This window comes from Ooceraea biroi, chromosome 1 (genome assembly GCF_003672135.1).
Source record: "Ooceraea biroi isolate clonal line C1 chromosome 1, Obir_v5.4, whole genome shotgun sequence".
In the NCBI taxonomy this organism is placed as follows: domain Eukaryota; kingdom Metazoa; phylum Arthropoda; class Insecta; order Hymenoptera; family Formicidae; genus Ooceraea; species Ooceraea biroi.
In genome coordinates this window covers 3,816,476-3,834,251 of record NC_039506.1, presented here as the reverse complement: position 1 = coordinate 3,834,251, position 17,776 = coordinate 3,816,476, and the positions used below count along the sequence as shown (strand labels likewise).

Below are 17,776 nucleotides of genomic sequence, written 5' to 3'. Positions count from 1 at the left end.
ACATTATACATAACATATATGTATACATATAGATGTATTATAAACATTAACAACATTAATTTGCTAATATTATGTGGATATAAACATTGGGAATTACAAATTTAGAGATATATTATGGTTATAAAAAAACTCTAAGAGCCTGAAAATAATTAAAGAACGTTGACAACTGTTATCAACTGTTTTATCAACGGCTACACATTTAAACGTTTAATGTATTTAAATCTTACAGTTTACAATAATCTGATATTTTATAAATTATGCACACATAATACATGTTTTAATACATATTTTTCAAATCATGCAAAAAATAAGATTGGTTGCTTTTAATATCTTATATTCTTATCTATACATCAGGGAATTTTTATTTTCTCCTTTCTCCGTCTAGCGACGTCTCTCTTACACATTATATATTCCAGTCTAAGAAAAATTAAATTTCTATAATTTATCGCGCATGCGCGTGTACTTGGTATACACAGCTACATAATACTCGATATATATTACTCATTTTCGTACGTATTGATTGTATTTGAAAGCGACGCAATAGTTAATCTTTTTCCAAGAAGAAAATATTATCTATTATATATTAAAAAAATCATCAATAAGTCGATTACATCCGGTTATCAAGTGACTGCATTGATTACGAGTTTCTGAATCATTTCGGAACGCGGCGGTTATTCGTCCGCACTGCGCATGCGTGCTCGTCGATCTGCGCGCAAGTGTCCCATCTCGATTACCGAGTACTCGAAGATTCCCGCATCGAGGGGATGAGTCTTCTTGGTTCGAATGATTTACTCGTTTGTTCCACGTACGAAGAAGTGCGAAATACTCGTGGCCGAGGCGTCGATACCAAGAGAGAATCCCAGCCGTCGCCGCGCACGATTGTGAAACGGTCTCGCGCGCGCACCTCGTCTACCGATAATGTTCAAGAGTATCCGCGATACGCGAGCTGCGACGTCGTGCGTTTAGTGGACGAGGCAGGGAAAATCGTAGTGCGCGACGGCACGGCGACGACGGCGACGGTAAATGGTCGACGTGTTGCGCGGACCGAGGTATGATGTAAATAAATACGCGTAAGTGCGCAATCGGTCGCGATAGTCTCCGCACGGCTCGTCGCGTCTCTCGAGATCCCGCCGAGGGACGCTGGTCCGAAGCAAGAAACTGCGTGGTATATCGACGTGAACCGTTACTCGCACACACGCACGGACCAAGGCTCGCGAGAGATTCGATTTTTTCCAACGCGCGCTCACGCTCTTGCGTGCGTTCTCGGTGCAGTCTGCTCTCTTTCTCTCTCTCTCTCTCTCTCTCTCGTTCTCTCTCTCTTTCTCTCTTTCTCTCTCTCTCAATCGTGGGACTTCCTGCCTTTCTCGCGCAGCGAGGGTAAGCCACCAGCCGATCATCATCCAGTGTTTTGTTTCTCGCGCGAGCGAGCGCGACAGTACGATGTTTCGCGCGTTGTGTGCTTCGTGAGAATCGAAGAATTTTCGCGGTTCCTCTCGTCGACCCTCGGCTCGACACGAGCGCGCGTAGAAGGCGAGAAGAAGGGAAGCTCGTAGCCAGGAACACTTGCGACGATCCGAGTCCACGAGCGTTCGACGAACGCGCGCGGGGAACGCCAGCGAACGTTCTCCCCTTCGTAGATCGCACGCGGACGGTAACGCAGGATGGCATCGTCCACGGTGGCCGTGCCGTCCGGGGCTGCTACGGTACCTCCGACGACGAGCGGCGGCATCACCAGCGGCACGGAGGAGATCGACGGCAGTGATATGTTCGGCGAACGTAACGTCAACTCGGTCGGCGGTTACAACAACAGCATCAACCCCGGCGACGCTCTGGAGGAGATAACGTGCGGCAACGGCGAAGCCAGCGATCAGGGTTGTACGCTGTGCTTGAGCAAGTTGTGCTCACCCAGAGTGCTCTCTTGTCTTCACGTATTCTGTGAGGCATGTCTGGATAAGCTCCTCATGGACGAAGCTGGGGACTCCAAAGTTGGCTCTGTCATAGTTTGTCCTATATGCCATCAAGAAACTTCCGTTAGTTCTAAGGGTGCCGCATCGCTCACATGCGACTATGTTCTCACCAATATATTGGACATGTCCGCTATTGAAAATATGGCAGTACTATGTACCTCCTGCAAGGCCAAAGAGAGCGCCGTGGCGCGTTGTTCGGATTGCGCCAATTTTCTGTGCCCAAATTGCAACACAGCGCATCAGTTCATGCGTTGTTTCGAAAACCATAAAGTAGTTGCCTTTGAAGATTTGAAGCAATCCAACGAAGCTATACCGATACACAAACCAATATTTTGTGAATATCATTCTGCTGAAAATATGAAGTTCTACTGTCACACGTGCCAGGTGAGTTAACATATGTTTATCCAATATATGTTAACATTTTATGTTAATAAAGATAAATATTATTGTGTTAACGTATCTTAACATGTTACGAAAAATCAGTTTTATTTTTGGAACATATAAGTATTGAAAATAATCTCAGTACGTTATAATATAAATTATTAAAATCTATACATAGCTAACTGACGATCGCTTTAAATGATTTGAGTGATCTAAAAAAATGATTCTTTTAGATATAATTTGATTAGAATAGAATAATTTTTAATAAGAAAAATTGTATGATCAGGAACCCATCTGCAATGAGTGTTTGCTCGTGGAGCATAAAGCACCGGAACATCAGTATGAACGGCTAACGGATGCAGAACCACATCAGAAAGAGGAATTGGTTAACCTAATGACTGAAAGTAAAGCAAAAATTACTGAGTGTGATCAGGTGTCAGTACAATTGGAAAACGCTCTTAGTGAGTTGCAAGTACAACATGACCAAGCGAAAGATCTAATTACGGAGACTTTTCAAAGTTACAAAGCGATATTGGAAAAATGTAAGGATAACGCGTTAAACGACCTTGAGAAGTTGCATTCGGACAGGGAACTTGAGATAATGGATACTTTTCACAGGTACATATTCAATTATTCCTTGTATTGTTGTTTAAGCTGTTTTTTACATGCTTTTTTCTGAAAACTAAGATAATCATAATTTTTTAAAAAAGAAATACTTGAATAAAGAAAGATGTGTGTGTTAAACAATAATCTTCGTGCTTTTCTGATATTAATAGAACAGAAAATATTTTATTCCATGCGTGTATCGTCGCACATTATTTTTCACATCAACCTTGATGATTTTACTACATGCACGATAACAATAAAATCTTTTTAAAACCAGCAGGCGCTACAATAATACAGCATAAAAGAGATAATACGTCCTTGAATAATGAAAGTTTTGAAATTAAAACTAGTTTGTTGATACATTTCCTGATGATCTCGTAAAACAAATTTAACTATTATTTAAAATGTGTTGCAGCGTTGAAAAGAATGTAGAGAAAATAGAGGATGCTTGCCGTTTTACTTCGAGGCTCCTAGAACACGGTGATGTGGTGGAAATCTTAGCCCTTCGCCGTATTGTAGGAGTGCAGTTGATGAATTTAATAAAGAATACACCAAAACATAATGTAACGTTCTCGATCGAATTTCAAACCGACTACAACGTGTTTGAAAAAACTGTGAAGGTAAATGCACATAAGCAATGATTAATACTTGAATTAATTGTGCCACTAAAGAAATATTAATAAAAATCTGACAAAAAATTATTGCAGGAGGTGTTTGGAAAATTTCACACCGAAAGTACACCAGAAGTGAAGACTCTTCCTGAGCCAATCTCGACGGTATCGGGTGTCTCTACGAATCAGCAACTGGTTCATACTACCTCAATGGGTTGTCCGAGTACTATCAGCACAAGTTCCCCCATCTCACTTCCTACATCAATGCAATCTTCTTTCGAAGGTGAACCTTCGTTTGTCATACCACCAACCTCGAGTCCTCAAAATATCCCACCTCCACCACCCGTGCCTCTTCCACCAGGTACGGTCCCTCCTATCCACGGACTGACTAGCATTCAAGAGTACAATCTACAACAATTGGCCAGTTTAGCGGAGAAGGTAGAGATGGTGGGCGACACTGGTGTAGTTGGACCTAGCTCGAACCCTAGTCCAACTCCGTCCTTTACTTTGGCAGATTTATTTGCTGGGGACCTAAGTTCAACGAGCCATGCCATTAATAACTTACAAGCTCTCGCTAAATTAGGCAATACTCTTGGTAATCAAGGTGAGAAACGTAATGCCAAGCGCCGTTAATTGTAACACGTTGCAATAGAGAAGCAGTTAACTCGCATCTTTGTTTATATTCGCTTTTATTAAAATTTTTGTTACAATTGTTAAAAGTTAAAGATTAGTTTTTTCTTATATTGCATGTACTGAGACTCGTATAGATAATATAAATCGCTGTTGCTCCACTATTGTGTGACTAATAGATTTATTTTAATTCAGATCTGGGAAATGCCACTATCAACGGTAGTGGTGGATTAGTATTGGGTCGTGGGCCTTCACCAGCCATTGTGGATACCCCGAATCTGGGTCCTTTGGCTGCTAATAGTCTACTGAATGGAGGATTTCAATCATTATCCTCTTCCACTTCGCCGATACTTTCACAGGGTGCTGGTAAGTTTATCCTGATTTTTATATTTTTATATCAGTGTTTATTGTATCAATATTTGTATTATTCGAGAAACTATTTTACAATAAAATATTTTTTATTTTAAAAAGTACACAACATGTTTTGCATAATTCAAGTTTAAAAAATTTTAATATCTAAAATTAATAAAAGAATAAATTTTTGTAATTACTCTTTGATAATTCAGTATTTGAGAATATATTTTACTTATTCTGTAAACAACTTAATATATTTAGTACATAATTAATTTAAACATTTTATGAAAAATCAGTGGAAATTTTGCCGGCGAGTACGTTATTATGATTCCTTATAAAAATCGATATCTTATTTTTAGATGACTTAATAGGTGATTCTATGCATAACATGCCTGTAGGAAATACTGTTGCCAATGTAACTGGATCCGGGACAGGAAATTATCCTGCTCACCCGAGATCCCAAAATACAAAATTGACGCCTATGCATATCCGAAGTAAGTTTGGACAATTAGGACCCAGTAAAGGGCAGTTTAACTCTCCTCATGGATTTTGTTTGGGAACCGATGAGGACATTATCGTCGCAGATACAAATAATCATAGAATTCAGGTACTTTCTTCTTGATAACGATGTTTAATATAAGTATTTTATATGATAGAAAAAGTTGCATGAAAATGTATGTGTTATATAATTCTTACGTATATATGAATTCTAGATTTTTGATAAGACTGGTACCTTCAAATTTCAATTTGGCGTTCCTGGTAAAGAGGAGGGACAATTGTGGTATCCCAGGAAAGTAGCTGTTATGAGAAATAACGGCAAATTTGTTGTATGTGATCGTGGAAACGAAAGATCCCGAATGCAAATATTTACGAAGAACGGTCACTTTATAAAGAAGATTGCTATTCGTTACATCGATATAGTAGCTGGCCTAGCTGTTACCAGCCAGGGACATATCGTGGCTGTTGACAGCGTGTCGCCAACTGTGTTCGTAATTAGCGATACGGGAGATCTTTTGAGGTGGTTTGATTGCAGTGACTACATGAGAGAACCGAGTGATATCGCCATCAGTGGTAAGAATCATTTTTTTCTTTCAATAATTTCAAGTTTGTTTTCAAATAAAATTGATATCTTATTTAATAATTTCTTTATCAATTTGGCTTATAAAAAAATTATTTAATTTATAAAAAATTCATTAATATCATAAATATTATCAAGAAATATAATTAAAATTCATAATTAATATATGTATTATGTATTAATTGCATATAAATTTCTAGGAAAGGAATATTTTGTTTGCGACTTCAAAGGACATTGTGTGGTGGTGTTCAACGAAGAGGGTAAATTTCTGCGTCGCATTGGCTGTGAGAATGTAACAAACTTCCCAAACGGGATTGATATTAGCGACGCAGGAGATGTATTAATTGGAGATTCACATGGTAATCGTTTCCATGTAGCTGTTTTCTCCAGAGCTGGGTCTTTAATTTCAGAATTTGAATGTCCATACGTAAAGGTAAAATATATTTTTATCAAAATTTGTTACGTTATATTTTTAATTTGTCTTGTGTTGATGTTATTTCAGTATCTGATTGTTAGTAATAATATACCGTTGCACTGACCAGTCGGATACAAAAATGTTCAATCGATTCATCGGTTTTATTTTAAACTATTAAATTTTGCTATTAATTTTTATAAATATTAACTTTTTATTAGCATGTTTCGAAATTCCTAACGATCTTAAAAACGAACGATATTATCATTATAATGTATCTTGCAGGTGTCTCGATGTTGTGGCTTAAAGATCACTTCGGAAGGATATATTGTAACGCTGGCCAAAAACAACCATCATGTTCTCGTATTGAACACTCTTTATATATTGTGAAGTGGAATCAGATGTGTAAGTATGTTGTAACTTCCTCCTGCAAGTGGAAACTTCTTTGGAAACTGCTCTCAACGAAAGATGGAAAAGGCATGCCCAAGGCATTATGTTCGAATTTTGGGCCTATTGAAGCAATAGAAACAAGTGCAGCATGCAGCTTTAATAGTTGTAAAAATATAATGCGTCCCTGTTTTATGAAAGTAACAATGTTGAAAAAAAAAAAGCAGAAAGGTAATGTACGTTTCCGACCAAACAGTATAATAGTAATTTAGCAACTTGCATTTTGGTAAACTGCCAAAGTAAATTAAATTAACTAAGTGGAACCAGAGTTAAAGAAGCAGTAAGCTATATATCGACCGAAGCCAGTTGGGTCGCTTGTAGAGAAAGCAATTTACAATGGCCTTCCGTCAAAAATTGGTTGTCGTACATCATTTTTGACATGTCAGTATTTTAAGTATGTTTATAAATCAAATTATTCTAGTCTCCGACGAGCACTTTACGCGCTGATTTCAATTTGTGCTCGAAACAAGACGTTCTCGTCTTGATTTTTATTAATCTGACAAGGATATTTGTCTTCTTAGTCCTAACTGATGCTTCAAGATGCATATATAAGTACACAGATTACATTTTAGAAAGTTTTCCTTTGAGAACTTTAGATAACTAATAAGCAGGATAAATTTCACGATAAAAAGGATCAAAATTTTCCGCTTGACAGAAAAAAAAAGAGAAAAAAAAAGCGTTGCATGCTGCGAGGTAGTTGTACGTAGTACTTCCTGCTCTTTTATCATATCGTATTTCTAAAGAAGAGAATAAAACGATACTCCTCATTGCAGCAGGCACGAAGCTTAAAGCAAGAGCTATGTTCCTGATTTTCTTTCTGCGCGTTTGAAAATGATAGTTGAGAACGTAATATAAAAACGACGTTAATGTGCAAGGAATAGATTATGGTATGTTGAAAATCAAACATTTAATATCGTATATAAGAAGTGTCGAACAAAAGATACTTTGAACGTAAAAAAAAGGTGAAATAATTATTTACACTTACGGAAAAAATCGAGTAGATCCCATTTGTGCATTGTTAAAATTAGACGAGACACATAATGGTTACAATATTTACTCAGGATGCTTTATTATGGTCCACCATATGAATATGATATATATATATGCGTGTGTGAATTATTGGTTCGTGGTGCTAGTGAATAATGTATCCATACCATGTAAATGTATTTGTTATGAAATTACGGGAATCGTTCCCGCGCATTTTTACAATGCAAGGGAACGATTTTTGTGTAATATATTATATAAGATTCGTAAGTACATATACCACCGGTATCATAGGGACGATACATTATCTATGTAAAAAAATAACGTACAGTTTGCTAAACAACCTCTATTTATGTATATATCAACATGATCCATGAGAGAAAAAGGAAAAACCACATGAAACACATACATATATATAGAAATACACATATTTTTTAGGGTTGTTTACATGATCAGCCTTAAGATTTGATTGAACTAAAATGCAATGTGTATACAACATGTATATCGGATATTTGGCAGATTGCTACACTGTGTTACCTTACATTATCTACAATGACGTTTCATTACAAATACTATCTTGCCATACCAAATGCTAGGTAGCACACATTCGTATATACATATATACATATATATATATTTATACTTGACTATAGCTTTATCGGATTCGTTTGCATATAGGAAATTATCGATAACATCTAATTTTATTATCCATGTAAAGCAAAGAAAAAAAATCTAGAGGAACGAGAAAAACACAAAAGGCAGTAATAGGAGGCTATTTTAAAGTTCGCGCGCGTAACATCGGCATTTGTAGTAAATTGCACGAAGCCTACATACATACACCCTAAGCTAATCAGTCGTACTCATCTCTTGTAATGTTAGAAGTTTTAATTTTATATATAAAAAAAGAAAAGAAAAGAAAAACTAATTCTGAAATATTTAATAGTCATGGTTAGCAGAGTTATATAAATAATGCCTGTGATAATAGTATCGTCAGGATAAGTTGTGTCCTTAAAGAGTCTCTGATGTTGTTGCTAGGTAAATATGATTAGAAATGTATCAACGAGATACCATTGGTGCCGTCTGGAAGGTGTATTTATGCACAATAACACCTAATACAGATAGTCATCAATCGTCTCTAATGATACATTAAATATAAAAGAAGATATTCAAAATAAAGAGAACATGTTGCAAAATTTTTGCCAGTCATATTAAAAAAAAAAGTCATAGCGTAACGAATGGATGACCATTAACGAGAGGGTCTTTTACCTCACAAAATTATTATATTATGCTCACCTTATATATACTTGAATATTTTAGTATAGATTTACTCTATTTACATATTTTTATCTGTGGAAGACTACTTGGCTAATTTAGGCCACTGTTGAAATTCACCCCTTATTTGCCTTGATGTTTAAATTACAACAATAATATAAAAAGAGAACGAGAATTACTTGTTACGTAAATGGTAATTGTGATAGATTTTTTGATGATTTTTACAATCTCAAAAGTCTTATTATCCTAATATGTATAGAATTATATAGTCACTCTGTACGTAATAGATAAACTTTGCTTACATTGTTAAACTAATATTAAAAGCTCTCGTAACTATTTCACACTAAACAGTTTTACAACTGGCAGTGTAATCGAAGATCGTATGTTGAATATGCAATTTCTGATTCTGTGCATTACTTTAGCAGAAATACTGTTTTTATCGCTATACAACTTCCAAGGCCTTTCAGGTGCCACAGATACTCCCACATAATTTCAAGCAGAATTATTTGAATTTACGTGCTGTTATATCTAACCGAGTTTTTTTTATGATGTGTTTGCTGTGGAATTTCAATTGATAATGTTTCCGCATTATCATAATTGTAGCGTTACTACTCTTATCTATTAATCAATTAGTATTGCCGTTGTTTTCAGTTTTCAAAATTGCTTTCAACATAACTTTACGAGCTATTTTACAATACTTGACGACGACAATTGACGAGGAAGACAATTGCGAGCGCTTCAAACTGCTCTACAATTTCACGTATGATCTGAATCATAAGACACAATACTTATCATTCGTAAAATATGTCGTGTATCCAAAGAAAAATTGTTGCTCTATATCACACACACACGTACACACACGAATATGTTCCTGATTTCGGAAAAAAAGTTGCATATAAAAATCGCATATAATATTATATACAATAAGAATTACTGCGTGGTTCATGAGCATTAACGGGACATCTACGATTATATGAATGATAGAACTAACATGACACACGACATAAACTGAATTCTAGCCTACGGTTAATCATAGTCTTCCTAGAATCCTAAAAAGAGTATGACTTTGCTATCGATTAGGGCATCGCCAATTAACACTGTATAGCTGGTGGTTATAAATGAGGAGAAGCGCAACAAAAGATTTATCTTGCAAAGTGCGCTGAATTAACAACTCTACATCATTTTGCTAGACATGGCTTATGCATTAAAAGTTCGCGATCATTTTTTTCATGCCTTCAGCATAACTTTAACTTATATTTATACAAAAGAAATGAAAAATCCACGATCAAAAAAGGAAAAAAAAAAAACATTGTTACGTGTAAACATTCTCTGCATTATTTTTGTAATAATATTTTATTCTCCTTACTTGCTCTTATACATCATCTTATATATTATTAATTTTATCTTGATGCAAGCATTATGTGTTCGATTGGCTGTTTTCGACGCTATTTTAGCGTATACTTATTTGGATACATTAGAGATCACGGGGCCTTTGACAAATATTGCCAGAGGTTTCAATGTGAGCTTGCTATTTTGATCTATTACATTTTTTTATTTACGCAATTCAATGAAACAGAAATGCTTCCATAAAGCTTGTATTTATATTATTTATATTATTTTGTTTAATTGATTTTATAAATTTCTCGAAAGTTATATCTTATTTGAAAAGATAAGAAAACATTATTGATCAGATTCTATTATACAATTCATTGCATTTTAGTTGTGTTCTTTTCACGTTTATTGTCTTTGCTTTAATATTTATTGTTTTTTTTTGTTTCAAATACTCAATTCGGAAGTAGGATGACAACAAATTATGTATACAGCTTGTCATACTACTTCAATGAAAAAGGCAGAAAAAAACGATTGATACGAGTAGATGTATTAAGTATTTATGTTAATCTTAATTTACGATTTAATTGCATTCCAAATCGATTATTTTATTTTTCACTTTATGGAATAGAAAAATTAAATTCTTTAGTGCCAAAACAGACTAATCAGAGTATTTATGTAACATGTATATTGCTTACAATTTGTTTTATTCCTTATAAGTTTATTTTATCCTTTATTTTATTCAGTTTGTGAATTCGCGTCGCGTGGGTATATCGAAGTTCTTAGAGTAAGAAGACAAAAATTACGATTAAATCCTTGCTTAGTCAGTTAAAGTACAAATATTTAATATATTCTATCTTTAGATGATAAGTAATGCGAAAGGCGTGTAATGGCGTACATATTGTTACTTGGTTTCATTCCTCAACAGCATTAGCTTTATTTATTTGCATTAGTAGGTTACTTGATGGTAATACTTAACAGGCTGAGAGAAAGAGAGAGAAAGAAAGAAATGCTTTCGCCATTGCCCTATACACATATAATATTTATTTTAATATTACAACACGTTCCTTTTGGAGGTACTTTGTTTACATATCAAATTGACCACTAAACACGTTACTAAACATACAACAGTTGCATTCCAACTTGGTATGCTAAAAGGTGTCAACTTATTGAGTAGCATACCTTCAAATACCCATTCGGTGATCTCCGTGTTTCCACTTACTTTTAAGTAGTGATGAGCGAGGCTGATTGAGAAATGTTTCTTACGGTAAAGTGACATTATCGGTGACATTGATAGCTTTTTTATTCGTGAAGCTTGTTAGCAAGAGATTATTTAGAACTTGTTATGAGCGAAAAATAAGCGTCTGTTGTACATTGAGCGATTGCTTTACCGAAAGTTCAGCCTAGTTGTATCACGTTTCTCTATACAAAATTAGTTTAGTGTTATTTCCTTGAATATATCTAACACACGTAAAGTAACATGTACTACGTATCTGGAATGAACTTTTTAACAATTTTGGCTTATGTTGTACATACCGATGTTGTAGTAGTTGTTTTAAATCGATACTGCGGATTACTGTGTGTAAACCATGTTTTCCTGAAACCTCCATTGGTATTTTACATAGAATGGCTATTTCTGGAAAAGGAAAGATTTTAAATGTTCCGAGACATCACTTATACTTCAAACCGTAAACTGTGTAAGAATAGTACAACTGAGACGAAAAGGTAAATTGTAATGCAATATGGAAAGCGTGTATACCAATATATTTTTTATATGCTAATGGGATGCCAAGGAGCATGGTCACCTTGTAATGTAACGTATTATTTAGAATTATACACGTCCAGATTGACTGTGTATATACGAATCCGTTTTTCGTTTGAAAACTACTCAGCCTTTGTATTTAAACACCCCAGTCATCGGACTGCTTGAATTTCAAAGTATTTCAATCTGTGTCCATTTCTTAGTTTACAAGTTTTACGATTTTTAATCTTCCAAAGTTCGTCAAGGCTAGTCCCCGAAATATCTGTAATAGATCTAACTCTCTCCTCCCTTTTTTTTTTCTTTTTGTTTATCGCAAATCAGCTTTTTTTCTATCTTGTACCTACAAAATTTTAGTTTTGTTTTTATATAAAATATTCAAATTTATGGTATTATACGTATACACACATCTATATACACTTTTACAAAAAAAAAAGAAAAAAAAATATTTTAATCTACATACTGTATTATACATAATTAAAGATATGGAACATTTGCTACTTATATATTTGTCAAGTGTATTATATTGAAAATATTTTATTATAGGATGGACAAATTTAGCCTTAAAATAAATGTTCTCTGTTGATCGTACATTGCTTCATCATATCAACTCAATTTGCCATTACCTGTCAATTCATATGTACTATCCTATACTAAGATATTCTCAAATGATATATCACTATATGCAGTTATTTGAAACGTGTAGAAATATACATTCTTGTCTGCGCATAGGCTGCAATGCAATAATAATATATTGTGATGCTCACAAAGCACATAACACATTTTACCAAAATTGTAATGTTTAAATATTTCATGTGATTTTGGAAACTGTTATATATTTTTTATTTCCTGCCAATTGTTTAATTTGTAATGTTGTTCTTTGTTCTTTTTCAATAAAGTAATCAACCGAATGTCCGAATCCTCTTTACTCGATTACTGTTACCATAGGTGCGATTCATTTTCGTGAAACCGCTTGGACTGTTGGACCTTGCACGACTCGTGTTTGTACGTATGGCGGCTAATGTTCCACCTTGTTCTAATCTAACAATCGTGAGCGATACTTAAGTTACATATGGGCGACATTTGGTGCAAGCCTGACGAGACATATCAACTTTTCATTTAGAGATCTTTATTTAGGGAGATATTTTTTATTGCTACAATACATCTTATATACATATAACTTATATATAAATCGTTCTGCAAATTTTGAAGGTACGTAACACTTTTATTCTGAATCAGAATCCTTCCGACCATATTGCTGTTTCGGTAATTCGTTCTGTAATTCCAGAACGTGTTCTATAGGTTCTGGTTTCCCGTCATCTACGATACGGCAAGGACGCACAACTCCTTCCCTAAGCAACAAAATATACATTTCGATACATTTTTGTATATTTAAGAAAATATATAACAACTATTGCGTTTGTGCAATCGATGATATACAATAACATGAAAATAAGTTTTATTTAATATTATATATGATTATATGTCTCGTGCACATCCTGACCTGTGATGAATAAAGTCTCAAACGTGAGCAGCTCACCTTGTTAATTTATCAACAAGATTTACTAATTGTAAGGCTTCGTACTCTTTTTGCTCCTCTGTCATACCTTCAAGTGGATTTGATTTGGGTGGTTCGTAGCATCCGATTATTGGGTTTATTCTTCAAGCAGTGTACATTTTTCGGTAAGAGACATGGAAAATTCGGACCTCTGTACATAAAGATTTCTCATCGATTACTCACTGCTCCTTATATTTGAGATATTCCTCCGTTTCGCTGTCCTCTGAATCAGAAGAATGAGTCTCTGCTTGGCTACGTCCCAACAATCCCTTCTTAGCTAGCATTCCTGCCGCATTTCCGTATCCTGTATACTTTACCATGCGACTAACTGCAAGTAACGTTACAATGGCACTGTTAATACTTCTGAACCGTGCTACAGATGTAGATGTAAATTAATTTTAATACAAGTAAATACCATTCTCTTTACAAAGAACGAATAAAAGTTCCGCAACTAGATCATGTAACTCGGTAAGAGGCGACGTTAGCAACTTGCATAACTTGGCCCTCGACGTAGTTCCTTCTTCAGGACGATTCATTACATCCTTCAATGGAGGTAGAATCTAAAACATTTAATGTATCTTACTTCATTAGTCCAAACATATCGATATTTATGCGTACGTACAAAATCTTTTCAGATTTAAATAAATTTCCTTGTGTTATCAATTATCTGTTGTAGCAGAATTTTTTAAAAACTACCGTTAACTTACTTAACGTTAACATTAATTTCATAAGATAAAATTAGAATATTTACCTGAAACCTTACGTATTCGCGAATAATCTTCTCTGCCTTGACGAGTCTGATCAGTGCGGTAATCACTGGAGAAATGTTTTCTACTACACGTGTCTTACAGTCTAATCTTTTATCTAAAAACTTAAGTAAAACACATATAGTGCTCATATCGGCGTCTCCGTACATAATTGTGTTATCGTGTGCATTCTTGCTTTCAGTAGACTGTATAATTGGTGTCGGATGGCTAAATGGTATGACAGTGAATAGATTGACCACGAAGCTGGAATATGAAAACAGAATATGTATTTTTTTCTAATGATAGAGTTGTATTACAAGCATGTTTTTACCTTTCAAGATCATCTTGCTGTTGTGCATATTTAAAAGTTAACAGTTTAGATAGGATTAATTCCAAGTTCCTGTATTTCTCTTGATCTTCAATTGCAACGCTATCAGAGTGTATGTACAAATTAAACAGAACCTTTAAAACTTCACAAAGAATCGTTATTTCTTCAGTCTGAGGATAATAAAATAGTACGAATTGTTTATAGAATTAATGATAAACTGCGTTATATGTAATCATTAATTATAATAAATACCAATTATGATGCACATAATGATGTATATGATATATGTTATATATATGATAAAATAATGAGGTATTTTTACCTGAACTGCAACTGTTTCACTATCTTTGTTTTGTGCCACAAAGTCTTCCAATATTTTAATGAGACATACGTCACCACGTATATCATTTTTTATTATATTCCTTGTAGAAGTATTTAATGCAGTGATTAAAAATAGTATTCTAATATCGAACAACTTAACATCATGGGGAACATCGTTGTTATAATTTCCAACTCGGTCAATAAGATATGGCAAGCAAGATATTACTACGTCTGACTGTTGTACTTTTACGCTATTGTACAACAAGTTGCATAATAATTTCAATGATTCTATTGTAACTGCAATTAGAAGATTTGTTTATTAAGATATATCTCTTTCTACACATTGTACATTATATAAAAAACTCATTTCTCGATCATTCTTACCAGTTGTGTATGAGATTTGCTTCTCCTCGCAAATTTTTGTTAAACTAGCATTTTGTAATATAATATTTAATGCGTCATCAGTAATTAAGTCATTCAAGTTAGTTTTGTCTCGGCTAAAACACGGAAATTTAAACATGAAACGATATAGTTTATGTATAAAACATGTATTATAATAATACATGACATAGTTGTTGAGAATATTTGTGTCCTTAAGCCTAGAAAATTATATAGTGAATAGATTTCCTTTATACATGCATTTAATACCAATGTGATTATTTCAGAAAATGATTGGTTGTTACTTGTCTACGACTGATTTTATATCCATAACAATTAACTTACCTGAGTATTCTCAAAGCAGCTATGAAATGATGACAATGATCTAAATGGCTGTAATCTCTTAGATAATGAAATAATTTCTTCCACAGTTTCTCCCGTAAACAATCATTATTCAGTTCTGTGATAGTCATCTGTTTATCATACTGAAATATTAGAAAGAGAGAATAACTTTCCAAATATTAGATAAACCAATAAATAAATTAAAATTAAAAAAATTAATGTATCTCTATAATTACTTTATAATATTATATTTATCTCACACTCTTACTGCAGAGAATTAATATTAAAAATTATTAAACTAAACAGAAGGAAACATAACTTTTTAATATATATAATGTAAGGAAAATAATTTATCATACACAGTACATCATACAAATATACTCACAACTTCCAGGAAAATAACAATATTCTTACAAAATTCTTCATACGTGTCGTGATCACATTTAATCAATTTCGAGAGTAGCTCATCCCTGTTTCTGTTATGTACTTGTTCCATATTTATTTCTTCTTAATAGTAGACACTTTCAAATGGCACATGATATACTTTACTTTATAATTTTTATTACGTTTATATTATAGCTGGTACAGTTCGTAGTACATTTGTCGGAATTAATCAAGCAAATTGTCAATTGCATAAAACTCTTTAATATTAATTAATAATGTGTCAATTTCCTTGATAGGTGTCTTCGATCACAGTATCAAAACGTTGTAACACAGATACACTTTTCTTGACAAGATGGAACACACAAAAATTCTGAAGCTGAAACGCGTTGATTGGTTATGACACTATCGAGTTTGTATATAGATTGTACATAAATGAATTTAATAGTTTACTCATGTTATAAGAAATTTGGAATAAATGCAAGTGTGTTAAGAGAACAAGTTGCAATCGAAAATATTACTGTTTAAACTTATCAAAACAACTGTCATTTATTATTATTAAAAATAAACCTTTGTTTATCGTGTAGTCATACTACTTGAAAATAAAATAGCTGGTTAACAGTTAAGCAATATTATGTAAATAAGAAAGTGTTTTCTGTAATTGTTATTAAAATATTCTACTAATAAATAAAAACTTCCTTAATTATTAAGAAATATTATTGGAAAATGTGAGGTTATGTCTGATCAACCGTTGATTGCACTACTAGCTGAAGTTTCAGCGTGTAGCGAGCGTATTATTTATTTGATTATTATGCTACATTTAAGGCAGTTTTAACGCACGAGGAACTATTACAACATTTCGGTTTAGGTAAAAATATATAAAGATGCTGACTTTATTTAATACAGACTAGAACTGATTACTTAATGCACGTGTGACTTAAAGCGCGAGCAATTAGCTTCTCCTTGTTCTCTGATTCCTTCCAAGGCTCTCCATCTCGGTATTCGTGCTGCCCTCTCATTGGTCGGGCTAGTTCTGCCTTGTACTCCTTAGATGCCGCCACAAGCGAAGGACAGTGGAGACTCGTAGCGACATTTATTCAAACTAATTCTTCGATTAGATGCATTTGATTTGTGCATGAGAGACTACAAAATTCTAAATGATGGCGCCACTGTCCCATGTTGATGGCGCGCCGGAACTAGGGAGCCATACAATTATTACATTTAAGGGGATGCTGGAGCTGCTAGTGAACTTCTTCGCGATGGTGCTGCCATCACACAATATTTGCACAATAAATGCTTTTTACAAAAATTTGGCAATTTGTACGCACAAAATTGCACCCATGCCCTCTCGGAATAAAATTAAGGAATATAATGAAGCTTTTAAAAGTGCCTTTAGAAGCGTAATAAAAAAGAAATTTATAATTTTCTTGATTCTGTAAAGAAGATTATAAATTTCTTTTTTATTACGCTTCTAAAGGCACTTTTAAAAGCTTCATTATATTCCTTAATTTTATTCCGAGAGGGCATGGGTGCAATTTTGTGCGTACAAATTGCCAAATTTTTGTAAAAAGCATTTATTGTGCAAATATTGTGTGATGGCAGCACCATCGCGAAGAAGTTCACTAGCAGCTCCAGCATCCCCTTTAAGGTGCCGTTTCATGCAGCGAAATAATCGCCGCGAATGAAGGTCACGTGATCATTCGCTGTTCGCTAGCCATACAGATGTGACCTTCATTCGCGGCGATTATTTCGTTGCATGAAACGGCACCTTTACACGAACGCTACTTCTGTAGTAACTTACTCGAATTATAGTGTAACTTACCCCATTAGACCTCCGGCACACCAGCGCGACGCGACACGCGATGCGCGATATGCGACGTGCGATATCCAAT

The 17,776-nt window shown here is 34.3% G+C and overlaps 2 protein-coding genes across 4 annotated transcripts; one reads left to right on the top strand and one right to left on the bottom strand.

Annotated features, from left to right (window-relative positions):
• The first annotated feature begins 330 nt into the window (after positions 1 to 330).
• LOC105280451 (B-box type zinc finger protein ncl-1) lies at positions 331 to 12,741 on the top strand. Of its 2 annotated transcripts, none has more exons than XM_026974345.1 (9): positions 331 to 2,351; positions 2,635 to 2,966; positions 3,370 to 3,574; positions 3,662 to 4,169; positions 4,391 to 4,561; positions 4,948 to 5,156; positions 5,263 to 5,620; positions 5,828 to 6,060; positions 6,325 to 12,741. In XM_026974345.1, the coding sequence occupies exons 1-9, from the start codon at positions 1,662 to 1,664 to the stop codon at positions 6,427 to 6,429; spliced, it is 2,811 nt and encodes a 936-aa protein (XP_026830146.1). In that variant the 5' UTR covers positions 331 to 1,661; the 3' UTR covers positions 6,430 to 12,741. The 2 variants fall into 2 exon arrangements, with proteins under 2 accessions (XP_026830146.1, XP_011339326.1); XM_011341024.2 differs by having other exon boundaries at positions 334 to 2,351; positions 4,909 to 5,156.
• Positions 12,742 to 12,942: 201 nt separating this feature from the next.
• On the bottom strand, positions 12,943 to 16,884 carry LOC105280450 (synembryn). 2 transcript variants are annotated; one of them, XM_011341022.3, is made up of 11 exons: positions 16,455 to 16,878; positions 15,889 to 16,263; positions 15,507 to 15,646; positions 15,168 to 15,280; positions 14,785 to 15,080; positions 14,466 to 14,632; positions 14,140 to 14,398; positions 13,804 to 13,948; positions 13,572 to 13,716; positions 13,371 to 13,490; positions 12,943 to 13,182 (listed from the first exon to the last, which is right to left on the bottom strand). In XM_011341022.3, exons 2-11 carry the CDS (start codon positions 15,997 to 15,999, stop codon positions 13,056 to 13,058), a joined length of 1,623 nt encoding a protein of 540 aa, XP_011339324.1. In that variant the 5' UTR covers positions 16,000 to 16,263; positions 16,455 to 16,878; the 3' UTR covers positions 12,943 to 13,055. The 2 variants fall into 2 exon arrangements, with proteins under 2 accessions (XP_011339324.1, XP_011339323.1); XM_011341021.3 differs by having other exon boundaries at positions 15,889 to 16,884.
• Positions 16,885 to 17,776: the final 892 nt, after the last annotated feature.